The sequence below is a fragment of the Eupeodes corollae genome, chromosome 1, assembly GCF_945859685.1.
Source record: "Eupeodes corollae chromosome 1, idEupCoro1.1, whole genome shotgun sequence".
NCBI lineage: Eukaryota > Metazoa > Arthropoda > Insecta > Diptera > Syrphidae > Eupeodes > Eupeodes corollae.
The window spans coordinates 293,769,475-293,796,665 of record NC_079147.1 but is presented as its reverse complement, the minus strand read 5'-3'; the positions used below and the strand labels follow the sequence as shown (position 1 = coordinate 293,796,665).

At 33.6% G+C, this 27,191-nt stretch overlaps 1 protein-coding gene across 1 annotated transcript; it reads right to left on the bottom strand.

The window, feature by feature from the left end:
* Window positions 1–350: 350 nt before the first annotated feature.
* LOC129940405 (serine protease inhibitor 77Ba-like) lies at window positions 351–23,983 on the bottom strand. Its single transcript, XM_056048726.1, has 6 exons — window positions 23,386–23,983; window positions 1,587–1,959; window positions 1,252–1,528; window positions 992–1,187; window positions 755–930; window positions 351–689 (listed from the first exon to the last, which is right to left on the bottom strand). Exons 1-6 carry the CDS (start codon window positions 23,399–23,401, stop codon window positions 417–419), a joined length of 1,311 nt encoding a protein of 436 aa, XP_055904701.1. The 5' UTR covers window positions 23,402–23,983; the 3' UTR covers window positions 351–416.
* Between the last annotated feature and the right edge of the window lie 3,208 nt (window positions 23,984–27,191).

The window sequence follows — 27,191 nt, the reverse complement described above, 5'->3', positions numbered from 1 at the left end:
GTGCGGAAAGTAAATAAATCATAGAGTAATAAAGTTCAGCTTTCAGTTGAATGAAAAAAAACATTGTATCAACTGTCATTTTGATAGAAGTAGACTTGACTTGATAGTTAGGGAGATTTTTTTTGACTTACTTTCCAGTCAACTTTCCATTAAAGTTGCCATAATTGGAAGGCAATTTTTTGGCAGCTGGCCAATCAGATAGTAGAAACTTGCCTAACTTTCAAGTCCCTTATGTCGTCTGAACCTGCCCATTGGTAAACCCAGTAACAGTAGAAAGTTCCATGACTCTCTCCTACTGCAGCATTTCACATCTTTAAAATAAATGTTGTTTTTGTTTAGTAAAAAAATACTTATTTTAATCTTAATTAATTAATTTTATTTAAAACTTTTAATTTAATTTTGTTAATAATATTCTTTTATTTTATAAAAACTGGTTTTGTTACTTGTCCACAAAACAGTAAGGACCTTGTAGTCTTCTCCACAATTAAGTACGCAAATGGTCTATTTAAATAGAATCTCGGTGGTGACGCTTTGTTAGCGAAAATTCCCACTGTAATCGCAGCAGCAACTGTACCCTCTTCACTAACTTCAATCTTAGTTTGATGGATTACCCTTGATAGATAAAGTGGCTGGTCTGAGATTTTTGTTAAATTAGCATAGTTTGGTTGGAAGACGTCTTGTATTCCCATCTTAAAAAAATTGAAGAATAATTTTAAATATTTTTTTGAAAATATTAATTAACAAATAAAAATACCTTTTCTAGAACTGAATTTAAATTGATGCTTGTTGTTGTTGTAAACTTGGGTAAAAATACTTCAACTTCATCAGCGTCGTATTTAGTATTTATAATTTCTTTGTCTCTGAGTTCATTGAAAATTCTTTCCAAGCCAACATTTCGAAGCTTTTGAATAGCATCATTAAGTCGGACACCTTTTTTGAAAAAAAAAATTTACAATAAAATAAACAATCTAAAGTCAATAAGAGAACTTACCCTTTTTGGGAACAATAATCAGCATAGAGAGACGATCTTCCTTGCCATAGGGAAGCTCCAAGATATGGGATTGCATTTCGACGATTGGTGCATAGTTGAAAGGTGCTGTTTGGGTCATCATTTGAACTTGTGAAACAACATTACCATCATCATCATAGAATGGTTCCTCTTTAGTAAAAGATGTATTAAATGGAAGCTAAAAAGTTTAAAGAGAACTTATAAGAAAGTCATTAAAAAACATGACCTATGACCACTTATACCTTCCATTGTCCTTTAAAGAAAATCGATGAAATCATAACCATTTGCCCATCTTCCAGATCCTTAGAACTAAATGATGGCTTAATCAGACCTCTTGTAGCCTGCTCAATATATTTAGTGATTTCCTCCTGTGCTTTTGCTTGATCAAAGAAGTTGATTGGTTTCAAATTCGCTTGATATTGTTGTTCAATCACTTCCTCGAAATCTCTTTTCAGTGGACGATTTAAATCATAGAAAATGGTCTGCATTGTTGAAACTTCAATAGTTGATGTGTTCACTCTAAAAACGATAATCTTAAGAAATATAAACATTTTTGCGATTAATTTTTCGTTTTTACCTCAGTGTTTTTTCAATAGCTCGATAACCTTGACGAAGGGCTAGATTATCATTGGTAAGTCGCAGTGTTCGTTGGAGTTCATTTAAGGTTTCTCCACTTGAGCCTTCGGTAACAAGCAATAATAATGCCCATACTGTAAATGGTGAAATCATAAGATTTTTCTTGATGCCTGCAACTTCTTGGCATACGGTTGAAAATAATTCCAATGAAAAGTCTTCAGCTCCTTTTGATATGGTTTTTAAAAAATCCAAAGGTGCTTGAGATTGGCCTACACCTGTCGATGAAGCCAACGCCGCCGGCAACGGCCTTGATTGCCATGTTGCTGATCCCTGAGCAATTACAACTGTTGTAATGCATGCCAAAAGCACCAAACCTATAAATATGAATTAAATTTGTAAGTATTAAATAAGTGTACTCTGAGGCGTATGAGTAATATTTTTTTAATTTTAGAACTTTGAAATGGAATAAAACATAAAATATAATTTATTTGAATGATCAATTTTTAACCACGGCTGGCGCGGACGTTGTCTAACGTAGAAGTCTATTTTTAATTAAATTGTTCCCACATTTGTGGCCGTATATTGGCGATAATGCGAAAAATGTTATTCTCCAAGCGGCTAACTGTTTCAGTTAGAGTAGATTAGCGACTTCGCATATTCCCACAGAAAATAGAAAAATGTGTTAGTTCACACCATATTGGAGGTCGATTTACGGGTCAGTTACGTGATACCATGAAGTCACCAAACGTTTTTTCTTCAATAAATCAGTTGTGGCACGGGCTGTAAGATGAAGCGCTCAGATTTGACTGTCACGTTCTGACCAGCATTGTTGTTAAAAAAGTACCAAACAGTTATTAGACCAACCCATAAAGTACCTCCAAACAATATGTTTTAGTTGTGTCGATATATATTTGAGGTTCAAACAACCATGATTTGGAAGCCACTTCTTGTTGAAATTTCAAACCAAAGAAAGAAAACTTAACAGATTCAATATCTTCATTACCAAAATCTTGACTTTCAGGACAGTAATCAAATATGTCAAGGCAGTAGTCAATGTTAAACGGGCACCGTAGGCCAATATCCGAAAACTTCGTTTTAAAATCCGAAGCCCCTTTTTACATCTCTAAAACAGAGTTATCACTCATTGAATAGTACTTCTGCTGAGCTATGTTATTTAAGGACAATGGTGGATCCAGAGGGGGGGGGGGAATTTTCTTGAATTCAAAACTGATCGTATTGCGTTAATGGGTATGACCTCTTCTTATATTTTTAGTCATTTATTGTTTATAAATAAAAATACAAAAAATAAAATTTGCATCTTTTTGCTTTAAACTTTGTTGATAAACAAACTACTTTTAACTGAGGACCAACAATCGAAATACCAGCCCTATTCTAATTGCTGGAATAGGCACAAAAAGCAAAAATTCATCAACTTTTGACCAATAAATGGTCCAGGGTGGAGCCATGAACTTATACATATAAGTATATAAAAAAGAGGCTGGGATGCGACCCGCACTGATAACTTCCCATCGCGTCTGTCGATTTGTCTTGCTTCAAAGCTTGTATATATGTACTCGTACCAATTTTTACCAAATTTGCGTACTATTTTTTGTAGATTTTTTTTAATGAAAAAACGGACTGTTGGATTTTTATATACAAATTACTGAATATCGAAAACAATATTTTCTGTGAAATAAAATAAGTTTCAAGCCAATATTTTTAAGTTTTGAAAAGCTATTTGAGTCGAAAGTAAATTTTTACGAAGTTTGTAAAAAAAACTGTCAATTCGATTTTTTCAAAATTTTATCGAATATTGAAAACAATATTTCTTATAAGATAAAATTAGTTTGAAGCTATTATCTCAAAGTTTTGAAAAGATATTTGAGCCGAAAATCAATTTTCACCAAGTTTTATACATTTTTCTTTAGGTTTTTATTTTTTGTAAAAAAACTGTGAATTCGATTTTTTTTAAACTTTAACTGAATGTTGACAACAATATTTTTTGAAAGATTAAAGTAAATCAAAGCCAATATCTCAAATTTTTGAAAAGATATTTGAGTCGAAAATCAATTTTTACCAACTTTTATTATTTTTTTTGTTAGGTTTTTATTTTTTGTAAAAAATCTGTCAATTCGATTTTTCTCAAAATTTTTCAAAATGTTGAAAACAATATTCCTTATAAGATAAAATAAATTTGAATTCTTAATTTTAAGTTTTTGAAAAGATATTTGAATCGATATTCAATTTTTACCAACTTTGAGTAATGTTTTTTTTAGATTTTTATTTTTTATAAAAAAAACTGTCAATAAGATTTTTCTCAAAATTTTATCAGATGTCAAAAACATTATTCTTCGTTGCACAAAATTGTTTTAGAGATGAAATCATATTTCAGTCGTAAAATTTTGGAGGTGACAAATTTTTTTTTTCAGTTTTATTGATTTAAAAAAAAAACCGTTATATTGATTTTTTTCAAAAAATATACCTGTTTGGTATCATGTTACAATATATTACATAAAATTTAATTCAAGTCTCTAGCGTTTTTGGTTCGTAAGATTTTTAGGGTTAACCAAAATTTTCACCTTTTTTTCAAACTGCTATGGTAAAAAAAACCACCAACGCAATTTTCTTGAGAGCCCTTTCTGCATCTTTCTGCCTTATTATCTGTATAACAAAATTTATTTGAAGTCGATATCTTTTCTGGTTCTTGAGCTATGGACGACGAAAAAAACGTCGCGAACGTACGGACGTACGGACGTACAAACGTACGTACATACGCACGCACAGACATCTTTCTAAAAATCTTTTATTTCGACTCTAGGGACCTTGAAACGTCGAGAAATGTCAAAATTTTCAATTTGACAAATCGGACCCATTACAATAACTTCCTATGGGAAGTTATAATAATTAAACAAAACAAAAACAATTTTTTTAAATAGTTTGCACTTTAAAGTGCGATTTTATTAAAAATTCAGGCATAATGGACCGTGACAGGAGGGTGGTTCTTATCAAGCCATCTCTTGCCTCTACTCCACACACTTTTTTTGAAGCTTCAGAAACGAGCTTAACACATCATCATCGAAATCAGGTGCCAGAGGTGTGCCAGAGTGTATCAGTTGTTTAACTTCTTCTCCTTAAAAGGGAAGGAGGATTAAGTTTACATGTGTCCCAACAAATCATGTCCGCATAGTCTGTATCGCAACGAAATTTATTTTCAGAGTGTTGAAATTTCGAATTGGCTTTTCCTTCATAAGCTATCGTGCTTTCCAAATTCGGCGCAACCCTAGTTCTCTGATATATCTACTTTCATCAACTATCATTGCAACAAGCAAATTTTCGGGATGAGCGAAAAATGTGTTCCGCTCAATCACAAGTTTTTGAGATACATACATATATAGATACCGTGATACTCTGATGGTTTCAAAAACCACCTTGAATGTGAAAAAGGGCCAGGATCACGGGCCGCCAAATCTTTTGAAATAGTACCTGTATTGATGGCAACAGAAATGCCAAGTAGGTACATTTGATTCTTGCTCAGGAATTTTCTGTCAATAATAGGTATGAGGCAATCTACAGGGTCAAATTGAACCTGCGGTAGTTTTTCACAGCCAACCAATTTGTTCCCAATTGGTCCACTGAATAATTTTGGCCCTGTGGTTAGACGAGATACAGAAACACTTGGGTGAAGAGTTGGGAAGAACCGGTTTTCCCCAACAGATCATATGATTTAGAATATTTAATTTGTCCGTTCGGAAACCGGTTTTATATAAACGGTTCTTACCGTTACTAGTTTTGCTTAAAATTAAGCAGTCAGTTAATGTTGAAAAACTACTGATTTTAATTTTTGTATAGGTTTCTCATACGCATAATTCAACAACTAAAACCTCTGTTTTCACATACTTTAGAATTGGAAAAATCTTTTGAAATGTTATAAATTGTTTTCATAAGATCTTTAATGAGAAAAAGAGCAAATATTCGGGCTCTTAAGAAGTAACCTTGATTAGAAGATCGCCAATTTGATAATAAGTTCTCTGTAAATTCCTAAAACTTGACTTCAATTCCTTCTTATTTTATATTAACACACATAAATAGTCTAAGTCTTTCTTAAAGTTTTTTTTTCTTTCAAATTGATTTTCTATAAAATACAATAACTTTTAAGATTTTTAAAAATAAGGAAACCTAATTTTTGAAATGAATTTGCTTTGGATGCTCTAGAACTCAGACTCAAACACGAATTTTTAAAATACATAAATGTCCCAAACACAACAAAAGAGACACTTTCGTTAAACTAATAGCGAATTCAAAAACAATGAACGTTTCGTATCCATTAATTTAATATTAATTAATCTATTAACCTATCTATCTATCTATCTATGTATATAAAAATGAATTGCTGTTCGTTAGGCTCACTAAAACTCGAGAACGGCTGAAAGGATTTATCTAATCTTAGTCTTGAAATGTTCGTGGAGGCCTAGGGAAGGTTTAAAAGGCGAGAAAAAATCAAATAATTTCCGGGAAAACCATAAAAATAGCCTTTTTCTATATCCCATACAAACGTTTTTTATAGAGTCAATTTGAACTTTATTGCTATTCTATAAAGTTCATATTAAATTATAATCACTCACTCTTGTCTAAGCAATTTAGGTGTGTTCCTTACGTCAAAGAGTTAGGCGCATTCTGCCTTGAAATTACCATTAAACATGCAAATCACCGAAACACCAATTAGCAACATTGCCAAAAAATAGCGCAATGGCCAAGATTCTACAGGAATGTAAATTATTTGTTTGGGATGAATGCACAATGGCCCATAAGAGGTCACTGGAGGCGCTGGACATTGAAAGATCTTCGTGACAACCAACATATTTTTGGTTGGGCCATGAATTTGTTGTCAGGTGATTTTCGTCAGACTCTCCGATCAACTGTTGCTGATGAACTAAAATCATCGAATTTGTGGTAGTACGTAAAGACACTCCAATTAACAACTAACATGCGAGTATTTTTGTAACATGATAAAACTGCAAATGTGTTTGCGAAGCAGTTGTTAAATATTTTAAATAATAAAGTTGCAATGGACACCTCGACCGGATTCATCACATTACCCACTGCTTTCTGTCACATCACAGATTCAAAAGAGGTGCTTATTCAGTGTGTTTTCCCAGATATAGCGCAAAAGTTCAATAAACGTAATTGCTTGGGTGAAGAAGCAATATTGGCAGCGAAAAATAAATATGTCGAGGATCTCAATGCGACCATTCAGAATTTTCTTCTAGGACAGTCAACTATCCCACGAAGATTTTAAATTCACTGGAATTGCCTGGATTACCACCTCATAATTTGCAGTTAAAAGTAGGATCAGTTGTCATCATGCTGCGTAACATTAATCAACCTCGACTATGCAATGGAACAAGACTGGCTGTAAAAAAGCTGATGAATAACGTAATTGAGGCAACAATCATAAAAGGAAAATACAAAATAAAGGATGTCTTGATCCCGTATAAACCAATGATTCCAACGGATTTACCATTCTATTTTAAACGCTTACAATTTCCAGTACGTCTGGCCTTTGCGATGACAATAAATAAATAGCAAGGATAGCCTTTGAATCAACGTCGGAAACCCATCTTCTTTGTTTATTTATGCACCACAAAACAAAAAAAATATAGTTTATAAGAAACCTTTAAATTGATTAACAAACTGTATCATAACAGTGTGTGTCTGTTAATAAAATATAAACCTTATAAATAGCCAATATTTCAGAAAAACTCTGTTGTGGAATCGGCTAAGGTGATTATTGATAAATGACAATCAAAATGATCGAATTTGATCTACATAAGGTGATAGTCAAATTGATACCTAAAAAGCTATCACAAAAAAATGTGATAATCGTTTTCAAACAAATTTGTTTATTCCGAATAGAGCTACCAGACGCTTACACAAACGACTGACAAATTTTCTTAGTTCACTTTGTTTCTTTTAAAAAACACATTCCTGTGACCGACAAAGCTTACGACATTCGAAAAAAGCAAGAAAAGTAAGAATTTTATTCGAAATCGGCCAATTTGAAACTTTTATTTAGATATTTTATAAGAATCAATTTAAAATTTCAACAAGGCAACAACGAATTCTTGCAATTTGAATCTGAAATTGTTCAATCGAATTGAATTGAGTTGTATCATGTTAAACAGACGGAATGAAAATGATAGTCAATTTGACTATCAAAAAATTGATAATCAACAATCACCTTAGCCGATTCCACCCCTGTTTTTTTAAGTAAGCAACATGATGTGTCGAAAATAGTAATAAAACTTCATGCTTCATCAAAAAAATGCTTTTTTATTCAAAACGTTTTGTTTGTTTTGAAATTAATTTATACAAAAGTTTAGGTCTTTTATTTATCGATTGAGGCAGTACGAAATCTGCCGGGGCAGCTAGTTTAATATAAAAGCTTTGAATCTCTAGAGAACTGAAGTAAAAAAGGATTCTGTAAAGTGTAGTTTGTGAGAGGCACTCTCTTACAACTTATTTGTTTACCTTAATTTGTTTTTATTTAATTTTTAGAGAAACTATGTACTTTATTGCACTTATGTACGATAAAATAAATTAAAGAACCAAACAGTTTTCTCTCTAAAATTTGTAAGTTTAGTTGACTTCGTTCACATCAAAATGTTTTCCAAAGTTTCAAACAAAAACAACTTAAACTTATCAATTTTTTCTTTCTTGTTTCATCATTTCAATTTGTAACTCTTCCAGCTCAATCTGTTCACCTCTTAAAAATAAGTGGAAATTTTAGCGCCAAATGACATTTCACATTGCCTAAATTTGGTGCTCCAAATAAGGGAAATCTTTCGAACATGCATTTTTTTCAGCCCGAAACTCACCGCCGGCGAATTGAAAAAAGGGATTTTTTTCGGGAGGAATCTTGTTCACGTGAATCTCACAATAGGGCTGATGAAGTTTTTAGAAATCCGAACGGCTAATTTGAGTAAGCACTTTTTCATGACAAGAATTACTCTTGGAGAATTTGTCAATTCCTCGCAAGAGGTTATAGTGGCTGTTCAAGATGGAAACGGACACAATTACGGAAGTTAAATGGCCCATTGTGATACCACATGAATCTTGAGGATTCCTCCTAAGCTCAATGGAACCAGCTTGAGTCCCTTACGAAACGTGAGAGGCTGATTATACTGATATGATTTAGATCGTTTAGATCGTTAAAAAAGAATTCTCCTAGGTAACTCTTGGGTTTTTCGATCCCGAGCAGAGGCATTACCCCTGCAAAAAAACTTTGGCATGACAGTCTAACGCACTAAACATCATGACACCTTTCAAGATAAATAGTTATAAATAGACTATGGGCAGGTTCAGATTACATAAGGTACTTGAAGGTAACGCAAGTTTCCAGCATCTGATTGGCCAGCTGCCAAAAAATTGCCTTCCAATTAAGGCAACTTTATTGGAAAGTTGACTGGAAAGTTATTCAAGAAAAATCTCCCTCTATCAAGTCAAGTTAACTTATGTCAAAATGACAATTGATCATGTTTTTTTATTCAACTAAAAGCTGAACTTTATTACTCAATGATTTATTTATTTTCTGCACAACTTCATATAATGCTTTCTTTAAAAAAGTTCCTTGTAAATTTGGAAAACAAATAAGTAATAGGTATTTTTTTACAATACAAAATACAAAACGTAATGGACTTGTCTGGGGAGTGTTTTGTAGGCAATAATGATGTTGGGAGCTTTTGTGCTATGAACTTAAAGAAGAGGTTTGTAAAGTAAAGTTCTGAATTTGAAATTCGTGACACTTGAAAAACTAATTAACTTGGGCAAATGTACGTTCAAAGAATGAAGTTGACTGCAAATGAAGTCTCTGATGTTGTCTGAACCTGCCCTATATCTCGCTGGACAACAGTGTTCTAATCTAATAACTTAAGTTGTCTTATCAGTCTTTGAAATATGTAAATGCATATGTAATGGTAAAGATTCACATTATGTTATTTAAATATTTTCAGCCTCCCTTAGAGAAATTTAAAGAACATTTGTAAACGGTGCTCAAAAACTCATTTTTATGTTAAGATTGAAAGTCTGGATCCACCCTTGGTTAAGAAGTGGCGTCATCAAATAAGTTTTTCGAATTTAGCTGAATCATCTTATCTTAAAAAAAAAATTGCTACACAAACGAATTCTATAGGACTTTCTGGGCTACACGGTCTTTAAAAAACATTTTTCATTTTGAAAATCGCTGCATCATGACTTAATCCAACGCATCTTGCTACTATATTGGTTAAAAACATTTTAGCATTTTGAATCGTTTAAATGTATAAAGTTTTCGGTTTCGACAAACTTCTGCCAGTTCCATAGAACCGCAAATCAATCATTAACGATGTCGCTTTAACCACAATTGATATTTTCTTTGGTAACCCAAATCATTTGTAAAACGGAAGATGACCAAATGAAGAAAACTATTAATTTCTGTCGTATTTTTGGCGAGGAATGCAAACTTCTAAAATGTCAAGGATTCGCATGTCATCTTCAAGCACATCCCGAGTTTCGAAATCCATTTGTATTTATTTATGTATATTAAATGTGTTGAAAACTAAGAACACCGATTATTTAAAAACTATTTTTATGAGTGTTGTGACAACAACAGAAACAATCCAACGAAAATGACACCACCCTCAAACAGCACTACGTTGTAACAACAACAGCAATATTAAAATCAATATGACACTTCTAACAAAAAGCACTGCACGCGTTGTCGTCGTCGTCGCGACGCAATGCCATGCACTTTTTTAAGCAACGAGCCCACTCGAATATCGGACGTGGTAGGTCGAGCAGAAAACACTCTTGACTTGTTTCTTACCTCTGACCCTGGTAAGTACACTACTAGTGTTCTATCTCCTCTAGGCACATCTGACCATTGTGTCATATCAGCAAATTTCTCGTGTAAAAACTCTCCAGTTAAAGAAAGAGCTCCTATGAGAACCGTTTGGCAATACGAGAAAGCCAACTGGGACGGTCTCAACAATTACTTCAGGATCTTTAACTGGTCACTATGCTTCCTCGATAGTGACGTTGACGCCAGCGCTGATATGATCAAAAGTTTGATTCTCCTGGGAATGAGAACTTTTATCCCGAATAGGGTTAAAAGCATCAGACCTAAGGAAAACGCATGGTTCGATGCGAGCTGTAAAGAGGTTATTAGGGTTAAGAAGGTAAGTTTCCGTTGTTTTAAAGACAATCCAACTGAGGAAAACCGGAATAAGTTCAAGCAAGCCAGGAAGGCCTGCAACGCCCATATTCGACGGACCAAATTTTTACATGACCAACAATTACGGCAAAAAATACTGCAATGTCCCAAAGGCAGTAAAAATTTTTGGTCATTTGTAAAAAATATGAGGAATTCTTCCTCGGTTCCTACGCTCGTTGTGAATGATACTCCATTTGTTAGCTCTTTAGAGAAAGCAAATCTCTTTGCTAGGCAGTTCGCCGCCAATTCAACTCTGCCAGTGAGTGTTATGACTCCGCCTGTACTTGAGCGAGTTAATGATTCTATGGGGCAAATCTTTTTTCGCACTCGTACTCTGTCCTACTCCTCAGGTCTCATTCCGAGCGGATGGAAAACTGCAATTGTGCAGCCTATTCCCAAAAATGGCGAATCTTCCTCACCGTCTAATTATCGACCGATTGCACTTACGTCCCTTCTTTCCAAGGCCATGGAAACGCTGATTAATTATCAGCTCAAGAAATATCTTGAAGAACGGAAGCTTCTTAATGACCGACAGTATGGCTTTCGTAGCAATAGGTCCACTGGTGATCTTATGGTTCATCTCACCGAACAGTGGAACAAATCTTTACATAGTTTTGGAGAAAGTAAGATTATTGCACTAGATATTTCAAAAGCATTTGATAGGGTTTGGCATCAGACTCTCTTATCGAAAATGCGTGATTTCAGTCTGCATGAATCCCTCCTTCATTGGATTAGTAATTACCTTTCGAATCGTTCAATACAAGTTGGATGGATTCAAGTCTGAAAACCACAAAATAAATGCTGGTGTGCCCCAGGGCTCTGTTCTATCTCCAACACTCTTTCTCATTTTTATTAATGATCTCCTGTCTGCAACATCTAATCCAATACATTGTTTCGCTGACGATAGTACTCTTAGCTTTTCATATTCGTTTTCAGATTCACACCTCTTCTTCGGATGTGGAACTGCAACGACAAAATATGATAAGCTCATTAAATTCCGACCTAAACAGCATTGTACAATGAGGAATAAGAAACCGAGTGGAATTTAATGCTTCGAAAACGCAATGCTGTCTTGTATCGTTAAAGCGAAATATACCCCCTGCCATTATCCATAAATGGCACTTGCATCGAGGAAACTGAACATCTCGATATTCTTGGTATGTGTATCACCAACCACCTTTTGTGGAACGATCACATACGCGATGTCGCCAAAAATGCCGCAAGATGTTTGGGTTTTCTAAGGCGATGCAAGAAGTTTTTCTCCCCCTCTGATCTGGCTGTTATTTACAAGACTTATATACGTCCAAAGCTTGAGTATAACTTCCATATCTGGACTGGTGCTCCTGCAACTTACTTAAGCCTCTTGGATAGTATTGAACGTAGAGCATTTAGATTGATTGGTGATATTACCATCATTAGATCATTAACGTCACTTGAACATCGTCGAAATGTTTCTTGTCTCACCCTGTTTTACCGTTATTTTAATGGTTTATGCTCTAGAGAAATAGCCAGCTGCATTCCTCCCCTTAAACAGTTCAACCGTAATACTCGCGCTTCTAGGAATGCTCATCAATATACCCTCGAGCCCATCTTCGGTCGTACTGTCAAGTACAGAGATTCGTTCTTAAACCGTACTATGCGAATGTGGAATGCCTTGCCACACTATGTCTTTCCCAGCTATTGCAATATTCAGGAATTCAAAACCAATGTGCACCGACATCTCCTTTCAACCCCTCTCTCGCTTTCCTAGTGCTCACACTGTGTCTACATAATAAGGGTAATATATCCCCTTGAGTGTGCGCTTATTATATAAAAAAAAGCAACATAATCATATTTCATTTTTTGTCAGTATTTATTTATTTTAAAATAGTTCAGTAAGCATTTATTTTGTATAAAACTAGGAAATTCATAATAATAAACTTCACTTGCTATTAAAATGGCAAACTACCATATCGTGATTTTTACTTCCACCCACCAGTGGTAAGGAGTTTAATTTACGAATTGTCGAATTTATAATTGGTCCTTCGAGCCGGATCCTCATTAGCATGAAGAAGGATTTCGTTGTTGGGTTTGATTTGTTGAAGTTGATGTTTGAATTGAATCAACGTTTTGTCACAATGAGTGTTTAAATTCCTTATGATGCACTTGAATATAATTATGCTATTTTTCTAAATCAAAAACTATGTTCCACTGAACGAATATTATGTTAGGGTTTGAGTTTGGTGCAAGGGTCTTTGTATTATGAACCGTATAAGCAAAAGGACCTTAAACCAATTTTTTTTTTTTTTAAATAATAAAGGCTTAAGGCCAACTATAATGTATGCAGAGTATAGGAGTCCCAAGCAAGTTCAGCATACAAAATTTCAAAACCAATTATAAGAGTACGTCTCTAATTCGATTCCCAAGGATATCTACCCGGCTACCTCAAACTTTACCTTGAGAGTCTTTCAATTAGCTGGTATAAGCATTAGCAGGCTAAGCTGGTAAGGGGATTTAAATAACATAAACTAATTCAGATAGCTTTGGATGGATAGTCACGTGAACGATTGATGGCATTGTGATTTTATGTGAGCTGAAATCTCTAAACATTAATCACTTAGAAACTTTATTTTATTCAACAAGCAACTTCATTTAATGCACCTGAAAGTGAAGTCACTATAAAGCAAATTTATAGTAAATCTAAATATAAACTTGAAATTAAATGTAAAGCGAGAAGTTTAATTGAACATCAAGTTCCATTTAACTGTTCAGTGCACCGGATAATTTAGTGCATTTCAATACGTCACACAAGAGTTATTTACCTTACTCATTATTCACTGAAAGTAATTTCAACTTATTTATGGCCATTACCCCGGGGTAGGTATCATTGTGATGAAAAACAGAAAACCTTAACAATGAATTACCTCATGTTAGTCGTTCAGACTAAAGTTTAAACTTAATTTGTTTGTCCTTTTGTTTAAAAATTATAACAACAATATCCAATTCATGGGAAAAACTTTCTACGAGTATATACCGGTATACAATTTCTTGTTGTACTCAATTATACGTTATTATTTATCTACATATGTGTAAGGTTAATTTTAAAAATCACTTTCATAAACAAAATACAACAAAAAAAATTAACAAACATTTAATTTGTGATGATTCAATATTTTTCTTCTTATTTTGTGTTAATTGCGAAATGGGTTTCTCTTTTGACGCATTTAACTAAATGATGTGTTATTTTAAAACGAATAATTGAATTTTAATAATAATCTGCAGGACAAGTTCATCAGCGAGAGGAGACCGGTTTGATAAATATATAAATAAATAAATATACATCAGACATTATTGACCACTTTGAAATATAATTTTTCCTTTTTTTAAATTTATTGTTTTTTTTTTTAAATAAGTTTGCATAATTAAATAATCCATTTACATAAATACATTTTGCAAAAGAAGGGAAATACAAAGTTAGAATTAAAAGCAATGCAACTCACAGGAAAAAGTTTCAATTATCAATTATATACATACATTAATATCTGTGATGCTAAATAAAAGTAGATGCTAATTAATGTTTTCAGATATATGTATGTACATACATAATAACTTTAACGATTAAGTGCAGGAAAATTATATTAAAACAAAATTCCGACAAAGTTTAAGTTTTTTATTACATGTGCTTAGTGCTTCTTAAAAATTCCTTTTAAATTTGAAAATTCTAGGAAATGATTTACTCAAAAACCATATATTTTTTTTTTGGAAAACTTTCCAAACTTTGAAAGAAAAAATTAATCCTGTTCTTACGGATAACGTGCTCCTTGAAAGAAATGGAAATAGTTTAAAAAATAGAGGCTGGGATGCAACCCACACTGATAACTTCCTATCCAGCCTGTCGATTTGTCTGTCTTGTAATTTTAACTAAAATATAAATAATTTTAAGTCAATATCTTTCTTTTTTCTCCATATACTTGAGTCGAAAACCATTTCTCATCACTTGTTTGTTTTTTTTTCGTGTTTTGTTCAAAAAATTATCAGTTGAATTTTTATAAAAAAAACTAGCTGACCTGACAAACGTTGTTTTGTCATATAAATAATTTCTAGAAAATATTTTGCTAGAAATAAATAACTTATTGTAAGTGTGTAAAGATGTGGTATACGTGTATAAGTGGGAGGAGAGGTATAAGGCACTGTAAACGGTTTCAAAATATTAAAATAACAAGTCACCAAACAAATTAATTCTCTAAAATTATACACATATGTATCGCTAATTATGACAATACTTAAAAAAAAACAATATCGATCCTTTAATGCAAAAGAGTGTACAATTGTTGATCAAATCTTTCGCCAATACAAATAAACTGCACGGTTTGCCAACTCGAGAGCACGCCACGTATAATTTTTTAGTTTTTAGTGTGAAAAACATGAAATGCTCAAATCTAAGTAGCAGACGGAAATCGTTTGGTCTTGAGACTTTTTGATAGTCATTGCTAATTCCAATCTAATTGGAAATTGAAGGTGTTGAATTAAATTGGCACATCTGTGGGTATAATAGTGATTTATTTCATATTTTAATATTTAATATTTTTTACTTGCGACATATAGGAACTATATGGCAAGTTTTGCATTAGTGCAAAATTTCGAACTCGAGATTTTAATCAAACATGATGTTACGATGGTAGAGAAGTCGAAAAAACTGGGTCCCGCGATTCCGTCCGGTCGGTTTTGTCTGTCTGTCCACGCTCCTACAGCCTAAACCATTGGGTCGATTGAGTTCAAACTTGGAAGTTAAGGTTTTGAGCAGATTCGCTTTAGGCATTTTTTTCATTTTTTTTTTAAGATCAAAACTAACAGTGGCCCCCATACAATTTTTTTGGTCAAAAACCGGAAATTCGAATTTTCTCAAAAACAAACCGATAGATTTTTTTTTAAATTTTCTCTAAAATTTTATTTTTTAACTTGGCTTCTTTTTATAAGAAAACCATATTTTTGTATTGCTCAGGAAAGGTACCGATCATAGAACCGTTATTTTGTTTTTTAATTTTCTCAGCAATTTATGAATTTATGATTTTAATAATTTTTTTTCTGAATAAGCTCCTATATTGCCTTAACAATATTTGATTAATAAAAATGCAATTTTTAATTGTTTGGATTTTTTAAAAAATATTGAATTTTTATTTTTCAAAACTCTATATCTCAAAAACGGGTCAACAATTTTTTACGAAATTCAAACGTATTTACAATCACTAAACAACTGCATTCCAAAAATATTTTTAGAACAAAATTGGAAAATTTTATATATACAAAATTAATTTAAAAAAAAACCGCTCTAACGATTTTCAAAATAAAAAATTAAAAATCAACAGTTTTTTTATTTATAAAATGGCATTTAAATTTTTGAAGACAAACTTATTTTTCAGGTAAAATTTTGAACCTTAAAATATTATTTTTTAAATTATTTTTAGTGTGCATGAGCCCGAAAGAGCGCATTATTTTGACAAAATTGTAATTACATTTCTATCTTTCATCCAAATTAATGCATTTGGTACACATTTATATGATATATTTAATCAACAATATATTTTAAAGAGTCTATCAAGAAGTATTATCTTGGTAACTTTGTATATATGTATGATTTTAAAATATTATTCTTTACGAATAAGGTTGTTTCACACATGATTTACTGGCCTTCGCCTATATAAAAAAATAAATACTTAGTACCTACAAGTTAAAGAAACTGGCCAGAGAGAGTATATGTATTTTCTATTTTCTATCACTTTTTCAACGCATACACATTGTACATATTTATAAAGGTATTACGTACAACTTCTACAACTACTGCTTACGTGTCACTTCTTAACAAAATTCCAAAACGCACAAGAGCCTGACTGTAAACAACACATGAACAGCAATTTCTTGTACTTGTTCGTATGCTTGTTTTTTTAAACTTTAGTGAAAAAAATAGACTGAACGTAATAACTCCATGTTTGCGCTGAAAACTTAAGAAGGAATGTGGTATGTACCTTCTAGCCACCAATAACATCTATAGTCTGTCCGATAAAAATTGGCAGTACAGGGAAGATAGGGATATCTGCATCTCGTTCGCACTCTTTTCCTACGCATAAGTACTTTTCTCAATAAAGCTCTTACAGGGTTGCCGTAATGCGCATTTTGAATTTGAAAAAGCTAAAAAAAATAACTGCAGGGTTACCATTCTTCTTTTTTACATTGAAATTTCATTTTGTTCATAATTATATATGAAAATTTTAATTTTGCGACCAGATTGATTTTTCTTTTTTGGTGGTGAGTTGTGGCCTTTGGTGCTGTTTTCCTTCAGAAGTCTGTATACTGTTCGTTCAGATACAGAAAAAATATCAACAACCTGCTTTACAGCCTCGGTTTTGCTTTGCAGGTTCTTACAAATAGCTTTTGTCGCGTCAACTATTTCTTTTTTTTGTCGGCACTAAAGTCCTTTGAGCCTGTTGATGTTGAAGCCATTTTTAATTTGCACAAAAATAACTCGCAAAATGAACAAACCTACCGCCCGGCACAAGAATCTACGCAAATAATATACTTCCTCAAATAAAATTTTTATAACTGCATTTTAACTGATTTCCAGAACTTTAAAAGAAATGCAAAAGTCAAAACACAACACGATAACACTCATCGTTAAGAACTTTTAAAAAAGCTCTCAAAGCAAAAGCTCCTCAACAGAAACCCATTGAAAAAGTAAGAAAAAAATACGAAGTGAGTTAAGAAATTGAAAAAGGCAACTCTGAATGTGTGTGATTTAATGAGGGTTGAAAAGCAGCAGAGAACGATCAGTGCATGCTCAAGTGTGTGCCAGGTAGGTCGTTGTGGGATCTACGTTGGATGCCATCGAAAATTCATGGGTGTTTTATTAAACTTTTTAAAGGAGTTTCCTTCAATTGGGTATGGTGTAGAAAATAGCGCGCCACTGATTTTTAAAAAGCTCTCCCATAAGGCCTGTACTGCCAATTATTATCGGACAGACTATATCTATCTGCTTTAAGCTAAGCACTCCAAGTGAACTATTCTATGGTCGTTTTGGACACCTATCTGCTACCTAGCTACACAACCAATAGGCGATCACCTTACAATTTAAACATTCATGGTCTGCCTCTTTCTTATCTTATTTATTTTCCATCCTGGTTCTTCTAATATGAAATTACAATAAAGCTATCTAAAGGAAAAAAGCTTTTAAGGAACAAGTTAAATCTATATGGAACGCATCGTAGCTTTATACATAATAGAAACCATTTTTCATATACAAAGATCGTACACAAGTAAAACAAGACTTATGAATGTAAATAAAAACAAATATCGGTAAAAGATCCTTAACAGCTGACTTATGCATGCAAAATTTTGTTTCATCCCCTTATTAGATACAATATTAAGCCATTTTGTTTGTTAAAGAAAGTGCGTTGATATAAATAAAACAAAAACAAATTCATCAACCTTCATATGGAAGCTCTTTATGTGAAAACATATAAGCCTAGTACATACTTGTGAACCATCTCGTGAACCCATACAAATTTCAGTTTTTGGTTCACCCGTGAACTTGCTCGTGAAGCTGAGTGGAGAACAAAGTGGAGATTTTTCGTTCACGGGCAATTCACGTGCAAAATGTACGGGAACTGTTGGTGAAGCTGAAATCAAATGTTCACAACGTGTACTCACAAGTGTGTACCAGTGAGCAATGTCAAAAGTTCATTTTCTCCACTGGCGAACGTTCACTTCACGAGGAAGTATGTACTAGGCTATACGAGGATAGACTCAAATAAAATGAAGGAAATTGTGTAGACTTTTTGGGTCGAAAATTAACTATCTCCCTTATTCTGCTGGCTGCTTATGGGAACGGACATAATATTTTTCTCTCGCTCCCGCTGAATTTCTCCACTTTCGATACTAACGCCACGCCAACGACTCGGCATCTGGTCGACCTAAAAGTTTCTGCTCATGAGAGTACTATGGTTTTCATATACAAAGATCGTGCGTTTTTTTTGACAATTCGTGCATTTTATTTTAATTTGATTAAAGCAAAACTATATTTTTTGTACACTAAAGCCTAGTACATACTTCCTCGTGAAGTGAACGTTCGCCAGTTGAGAAAGTGAACTTTTGACATTGCTCACTGGTACACACTTGTGAGTACACGTTGTGAACATGAACAAACCAAATGTCAAAGCTTCACCAACAGTTCCCGTACATTTTGCACATGAATTGCCCGTGAACGAAAACTCTCCACTTTGTTCTCCACTCAGCTTCACGAGCAAGTTCACGGGTGAACCAAAAACTGAAATTTGTATGGGTTCACGAGATGGTTCACAAGTATGTACTAGGCTTAACATGCAAATAAATAGAAAAATGCATTATCTGTAACACCAACTCCTCCACACGGGGTTTTTTTGAGAAATTTTGTCCCGGCTCCGATCCCCCACTGGAATCGAGTCGAATCAAGCTTATTTCTTCTCGATTCAGGTATATATATAATTGAAGCGAGCTTCAAACTTGTAGTAGTCTACAAAAAAACTCCTCCTTGAAGCAATTGTTAAATGAACTTTTTTTTTATAGAATCTAAATTTCCAGATGTTTTTTTAACATTTCTTCTTGAAAATTGTGCATTTTATTAGTTTTAGTTATTTAATTTTTGCTGAAGTTAATTTTAGCTTTTGATTTTCACAAAACTTTCTTGTATTTGTGTTTTTTTATTATTATTCTGACAGATTTTCTTTCAGTTGTACCAATTTTTAAATACAAAAATTTGGCTACTTCCGATGCGTTTTCTTGGGAATTTTCACTACACTATCTATAGAATTCCAAAAAAACACGGTCAAAAACGTTATTCTTCATTCCATGAAATCATTTGGAAATCATTTGGAGATAAAATCATTTTTGTTCGTAAAATATTCGAGGTGGCAATTATTTTTTTTAATTTCAGTTTTTTGATTTATAAAAAACCGTGAATTGATTTTTTTTTTTAAATTTACTAGTTTGGTATTTGAGTATTTTTTCGAGAGTTCTTTCTGCATTATTATTTGTATAACAACATTTATTTGAAGTCGATATCTCTTCTGGTTCTTAAGATATGAACGACGAAAAAAGCTTTTAACGTACGGGCGTACAAAGCAGGTCTTAAAATCGTTGAAAAATGTAAACATTTCCAATTCGACAAATCAGACCGATTATAATGACTTTCTATGGGAATTTAAGAATCATAACTCAATTCTAATTAAGATACAAAAGGAATCTTGCGCCGAAGAAAAGAGAATAGAAGCACACTTTTGCTGGCGGAATATTGTTGAATTGTAGTTTTTGGCAGTTCCAAGTCCCACGATAGCCCTATAAATAAAGGCACACATGGGTAAATCAGGATATTCTGGGCACAAAATCTCGTTTTACAGCTGACTGTAGCTTTCACCGTTAACCGTTGGTCATTAAAATAAAAACCAATGATAGCCATTTACATTTAACTTAACAAAATATTGTGTATCTAAATTCTCTGAAATTTTCGAATTCTCAAAAAAGTGAAAACGTTGATTAATTTTAAAGTTATTTTGAAAAAAATTAGTGCCGTTGCACAACCGTGGTAGGTTCAAATTGCGAAACAAAATTACCGGAAATCCAACCTTCAGTTGAAAATTATGCGGTGGCATGTCTGGTAAATCCAATGAGTTCAAAAACTCAGTTGGATAATTCACAGATTCGGTAGCATCACAAACTGTTTCAATAGATTTGTATGTTACCAAGTCTCCTCTTAACAAATATTGTATCTTGAGATTTAATACGTTGACATCCACATTGTCTGCTAAAATTTCGGGAAGTGTTTGTCTGAAATCACATCAAATAGTCTAACGTTGTTTTTATATCTTTCAATGTCTTGTTCAACGGCTCAAGCGAATGTTCCCATATGATAATTTTACACTGTTTCAGTACTGTGGCCATGGTGATTGTTTTTTTTGTACCGCGTCTGGGTTATTTTTAATATTTAGTGCAGTTTAAATGATAAATGAGCACCTCAGCCTCCTTTGTTCTTCATTCATTAGTGGAGCATTGCAAACGGCAATCGTATATAATCGATAATAGTATTGTATTGTAGTGTCTAATAAATCAGATGCAGTTCGATTTGGTGAATGAATACCGAAATGACTGAGTGGTAAGATGGCAATGATAATGCAAAGATCCTCAATAGAAATCAATCCTCCACATGGCGTCACTGAATAATATGGTAAGATCGTTGCATGATTTTGATGCAATTAAACAAAAGCACTCAGAAATGTAAAAAATAGATAAAAACCTATTCTTAGATCTACCGAATGTATATATGCAAAATTTCATTGAAATTGATTAAGCCGTTTCGGAGGAGTATGGCATCTAACACTGTGACAGGAGAATTTATATATTAGATAGAAAAAAAATTTTTTTTTATAATTTGTTCATTGTTTTTATTTACTGCACATTTGGCTAAAATCGGAAATTTTTATAACGAAAGTTGTAGAGGTCAAAATTTCCTAAATCTTTTAGCTTACAATTTTTTTCTATAAATAACTATTCTCACTCTACAGTGCATTATGTTAAAAGGTGATCAAATGTTATATGTAAACGGTATTACTTCATAATTCTATCGTCTTAACGAATATAGAGCTCGAAAATTAAAATTTAGGGGCACATTTTTTTAGTCTAACATTAAAACACTGAGCTTTACATTTAAATGTCCTGTAGACAAATCTAAGCTAACAATATTTTCTCGATAGTGGTTCAATGTATTGGGCATCATTGGTTTTAGTTTTAGCTTGAATTATCAACATTTTGAAGGATTTGTTGAGCCCTTTGAAATTTATATGAGTCTATTAATCCTTATCTGTGCTTATTATACCTTAGTGAAATTTGTATGCAGTAAATATAATTATGCACGTTTCCTTTAACTAGACAAACAAAAAATAGACCAAGTTTAGCAATATTTCCATTTTAAATACGTTCTTCTATTAAATAAATAAATAAAAGGTGCATACAAATTGAAATACCAAAATTTAAATTCAAAACTTAAAATTCAATTATTGCTGGAATTCAGGATTTGTTGTATCTAATTTAATGCTATAATCCTATTTTAGCAAAAGAAACTTCTTTACCCCAAACTTGTGGGGTTCACAGTTTAACATCAAGCTGCTCGTCATTTAGTGAGAAAAAATGTGGACATTCACTAAGCCGTCGGCTACGTAGTCAACCCATTCTGATTAACTAAATACACCTACACAAATTAGTTGAAATTTTCCCTCCGAGGAAGTGTACAAATTTCGGCTAAAAAATAGTGTACACTGATTTTGACGTTTCACAACAAGCTGTTCAATAAGGAACTAAGAAGTCAAAATGAAATTAATCTCTCGTTATTTAAATGCAAATATAAATCAGACATATTACAGTTGAAAACCCCAAAAAGTTTCGGAAAATTTCTAAGATCAAAGATCAATATTTAAAACAATTAAAATAAATACATGTTCTTCTTTTGGCGAAAAAGCATGCAGCTTTATATAACAATCACCAACATTTGGAAAAGAGGGTTTGCATGATATTTAATATAAAAGTCTAGGAAATTCTTTTGCTACGAATGATGGTGACAGAAATAATCTTCCCAACAATTTCTACCGAAGTAGATCCTAAGCTTTACAGAAACTGCGTCTTTGTTATTTCACCTTTGCCGATTTGTGTAATTCTAGAAAGCTTTTGTTTGTTTTGTATTTTATAATAAATATTTTATACCTACATAAATAAACAAAAGTTTTCAACCTTCCTAGTTCTTCTATCACATACTTTATATATCACTTAACAGATTTAATAATTAGGTATTTGACATACAAAATGAATATGTAAACAAATATCAAATACACGTTAACATACTATCGTTATCGGTAATTATTTTGTTGAAAGGACTCGAAACGAAAAAATACTTTCTAAATTTTATTCTGACACGCACATCCCATTCCTCAGACAATTAACATTTTTTTTGACTCCATGAGTAAACTCATAACCAGACATAAGTTGTGTGTTTAATTTACACTAATGTAGTATAGGTAAAGTTATTCCAGGAAATTAAGGAAACATTTTGCAACAGTTAACATTCTTCTTAAAGTTGTGCTACTTCAGCTTTAACATAATCTTGTTACTCACAAAGTAATCATAACAAGTATTTCTATATACATTTATTTACAAAAGGAAAAAATCCCAGCCGAGGCGTCAAGGTGAGCACGTCATAAGTCACTGGCAAAAATACTCGTTTTTCTGAACGCAAAACCGCCACCACCACAGCCGCAGTCGCAGCCTCTGTTAATCTTCAAAGTCCCGCCTGATTTCCATGACCATTTTTCGCACTTCTATATTCCCAAACCTTAAATTTTGTTTAAAATAACTGCAAAGGTCATAATGTTAAAAATAAACACAGGTAGTTTTGCCTAGTTGGTTAAAACACAAAAATCCCCTTTAGAAAACACAAAAACGACGAGACGACCATTAATTAATTAAAATAAAACTTAAGCTATTCATATTTTTTATCTCTTACCCTGCTTCCACCACATTTTATGTATTTCCAACTCTGGGTTTTTTATCAGATTACGAAATCACTCAGAATTTATTATTATTCAATTCAGAAACACGGACGATAGATAATCGAATTATAATTTCATGGATTTGTTACACTTTTAATTAGAAACAAAATCTTGAGGTCGCTAAACAAATTAATATTCACAATCACAAATGTTTGCAAAAAATAAAAACTACGAGTATGTACAATTCTGCTTTCCACGAATCTATGAACAATTAAATGAACTTGCAGATTCTAGTTTAGGTTTATAAATAATTAAAATTAAACATCAATAAAAAATTTTATTGGAGAATTTCTAACACTTAACACGGAGGGAGAGAGGCGCACTAAAACTAAAACCAAAAACAAGAATATAATATCTAACACTGAGACTCTGAAGTCTGAATACTGAATCAGTATCAGAGAGAATGTGATTATTTTGGACGTTTTGAATACTCAAAACGCTCTAAGCTACTGCAGAGGCAAACAACTGACGATGACGATGATACCGGAATGACTTGAGTTGGGGTCTACTTGCGTGTGATGTGATGCACGAAGCACAGCAAACTATACTAACCAACCACTAACCAGTCGTGGACGTAGACATCGATTTTGATGTCGTCGTCGTCGGTCGGTCGTCTCGAAGATCATGATCACAATAATCATCATGAAGCCCTCTGCTCTGAGAGAATTAATAGCTTAAAACGAGATTCTAAGCAAAAACAACTAAATATAGATCGGACTTAGGGGTATACTGTTGGAAGATTCTTTAAAATGTTAAAGCCCAACTGTGTATTTCGATTCTTAAGTTAAATCTTTCGAATTCGGAAAAGATGAGCTTTGCTATTCGGAGATCGGAAATTGAGATCTGAATTTCATTTATCTTTTCATACTAGAATGTTCGAAATTTCGAACTTGAGAACACTATTTCCGTTGCTAAATGCATTCAAATCTCTGACATTTCGGCACTCATTATGAATATCGAATCTAACGTCAAATCTAATGAATCCGATAATTTCGATTAAAGAAGAAAGAAATAATTAGGTTCGCTTCAAACGTCTAAACACTTTCGACTTGTAATGTTTCACTCAACTACGAATGGCGAATGTTTGCTAGTTTAATCGTTCGAACTTTCAAATATTATATCGACTTAAAATTAGTTAATATACCGCTAGCGAATCAATTCTTGTCGTGGATTTAAATATTTGAATTGTTATAATGACCAACCAAAAAAAAAGTTAGAGATAAAATCGTGATTTTTTCTTCAGGATTACAGAATCTATGGATATTAAAAGGTTCATCGGCTTTGCAGCTGTCGTCAAATTGAACTACAATGTTTGGCTGTTGAGTCAACTGGATGGAGGTTTCCACTTCGTTCAGGAAGGCTTGGTCTGTTGACGGTCTTGGTATGAAACTCTGTTCAAAGTGGTTGACAAAAGTGTTCACTTGGTCATTTATTGATGTTAGTTCGATGTTGTTGTTCACCAGGACTTCCGCCAGTGGCTTTCTCCTACCGATGAGGTGGCTGATTTCATTGGAGGCATTTGGTCCAGGTTTAATCTCCCTCAATATCTTTTTGAAAGAGATGTCGTTGGAAAAAAAAAAACCATAATGAATTTTGGTAACGCTTTGTCGAAGATATTAGGTAACGCGCTTGTTTCCCGCTCATGATGGTTATTGCGTTGGACTGTCATGCAAGGGGTCTAGGGTTCAATCCCTGCCTGTGCTACCTTAATTTAAAAAAAAAATAATTTTCGCGGTTACTGCCTCTTGCGAGGAATTGACAAATCCTTCAAGAGTAATTCTTGTCATGAAAAAGTGCTTTCTCAAACTAGCCGTTCCGATTCGGCCTTAAATTGTAGGTCCCTTCCATTCCTGACAACAGTACTCGCAAACAGGAATGGTTGAGAGTTGTAAGTCACTAGGCCCTGGTTCACAACGGACTGTTGCGCCACCCCATTTGATTTTGTTTCCCGCTCGTGGACCCTTTCAGATCCACGACAATACCAGGTTGAAAATAAAGATGTTCAGTGACCGAATGAAGACACGATACGATTTACGAGCGACAACAACAGAGTTCCAAGCTGGAGATCGGGTATGGCTTTACAATCCCCATCGACAAAAAGGGTTATAACCGAAACTTCAACGGGGTTGGGAAGGTCCATATAAAGACATTAAAAAATCAATGATGTCGTGTACCGGATACAAAAGGGAGTCAGAGGAAAACCTAAAGTTGTACATCGCTACATTGGTGATGAGAACGATGGATTTTTTCGGGGCGATCAATCCTAACGAGGGGGCAATGTAATATGTGCACACTCTTTATCTCTTTTAATATCGTGTTATAGTAAAATAAAATAAGGGGCAACATCTAGCGATTAAGAGGAGAACTCGCTTCGTTAAGCATCGAGAAACATCTAGTGATTAAGAGGAGAACTAACTTCGAGAACATTCAGCGCATACAAGAACCTCGAAGGGGAAACATCTAGTGATTACGAGGAGAACTAGCTTTGTTAAGCATCGAGAACAACCTAGTAGTTTCTCGAACCTATTTGAGGTTTAAAAACAGTTTTACAAAAATCAAATCAAATGGGGTGGCGCAACAGTCCGTTGTGAACCAGGGCCTAGTGACTTACAACTCTCAACCATTCCTGTGTGCGAGTACTGTTGTCAGGAATGGAAGGGACCTACAATTTTAGGCCGAATCCGAACGGCTAGTTTGAGAAAGCTCTTTTTCATGACAAGAATTACTCTTGAAGGATTTGTCAATTCCTCGCAAGAGGCAGTACCCGCGAAATTAATTTTTTTAAATTAATCTGGCACAGCCAGGGATTGAACCCAAGACCCCATGCATGACAGTCCAACGCACTAACCATCATGCCACGGGTACTACAACAGTTTTACAAAAAAAAACTTTTTTATTCATGGGTATAGCTTAGTGCCTTTATTCTTTTCCCACCATGCCATCGCCATATACATTAGGAAAGATGTTGCTTATCAGCTTTACCTCAATATGGTCTTTGCACCAATTCTTTCTTTAATTTCATGTTGTTTAAATTTTCCATTAATAAGCAAATCATTCACTATTGCTTCCTTTATGGAAGCCCAAATTTAGACAGAGTATTAACTTCTCATGAATTTAATGCTTTGTCTGTCTGAATTCAAAGAATTTTTTCGTCCTATCCTCGCACTAAAATCGTTGTCACGGGTGATTTCAATTTACACAATTCTTCAGTATTCGGACCAGTCAACACCCGAAGGAGTGTGTGCTGAAATCTTTGCTGAGTTGAACCACCTTACTCAGCTGGTCAACGAACCCACTCGAATATCGGACATGGTAGTACACTGTTAATGTTCTATGTCATCTAGGAGCATCTGACCATTTTGCCAGCAAATTTCTCGTGTCAAAACTCTCTAATTAAAGAAAGAGCTTCTAGGAGAACCGTTTTGCAATACGAGAAAGCCAACTGGGACGGTCTCAATAAATTACTTTAGGAAATTTAATTGGTCACTATTCTTCCTCGATGTCGATAGTGACGTCGATGCCAGAGCTGATATGATTACAAGTCTGATTCTCTTGGGAATGTGAACTTTTATCCCGAACAGTGTTAATAGCATCAGACCTAAGGAAAAATCATTGTTTGATTCGAGCTGTAAAGAGGTTATTGGGCTAAGGAGGGTAAGTTTCCGTTGTTTCAAAGCCAAACTAAGTGAGGAAAGCCGGATTAGGTTCAAACAAGCTAATTCAACATTGTCAGTGACTGTTATGACTACGCCTGTACTTG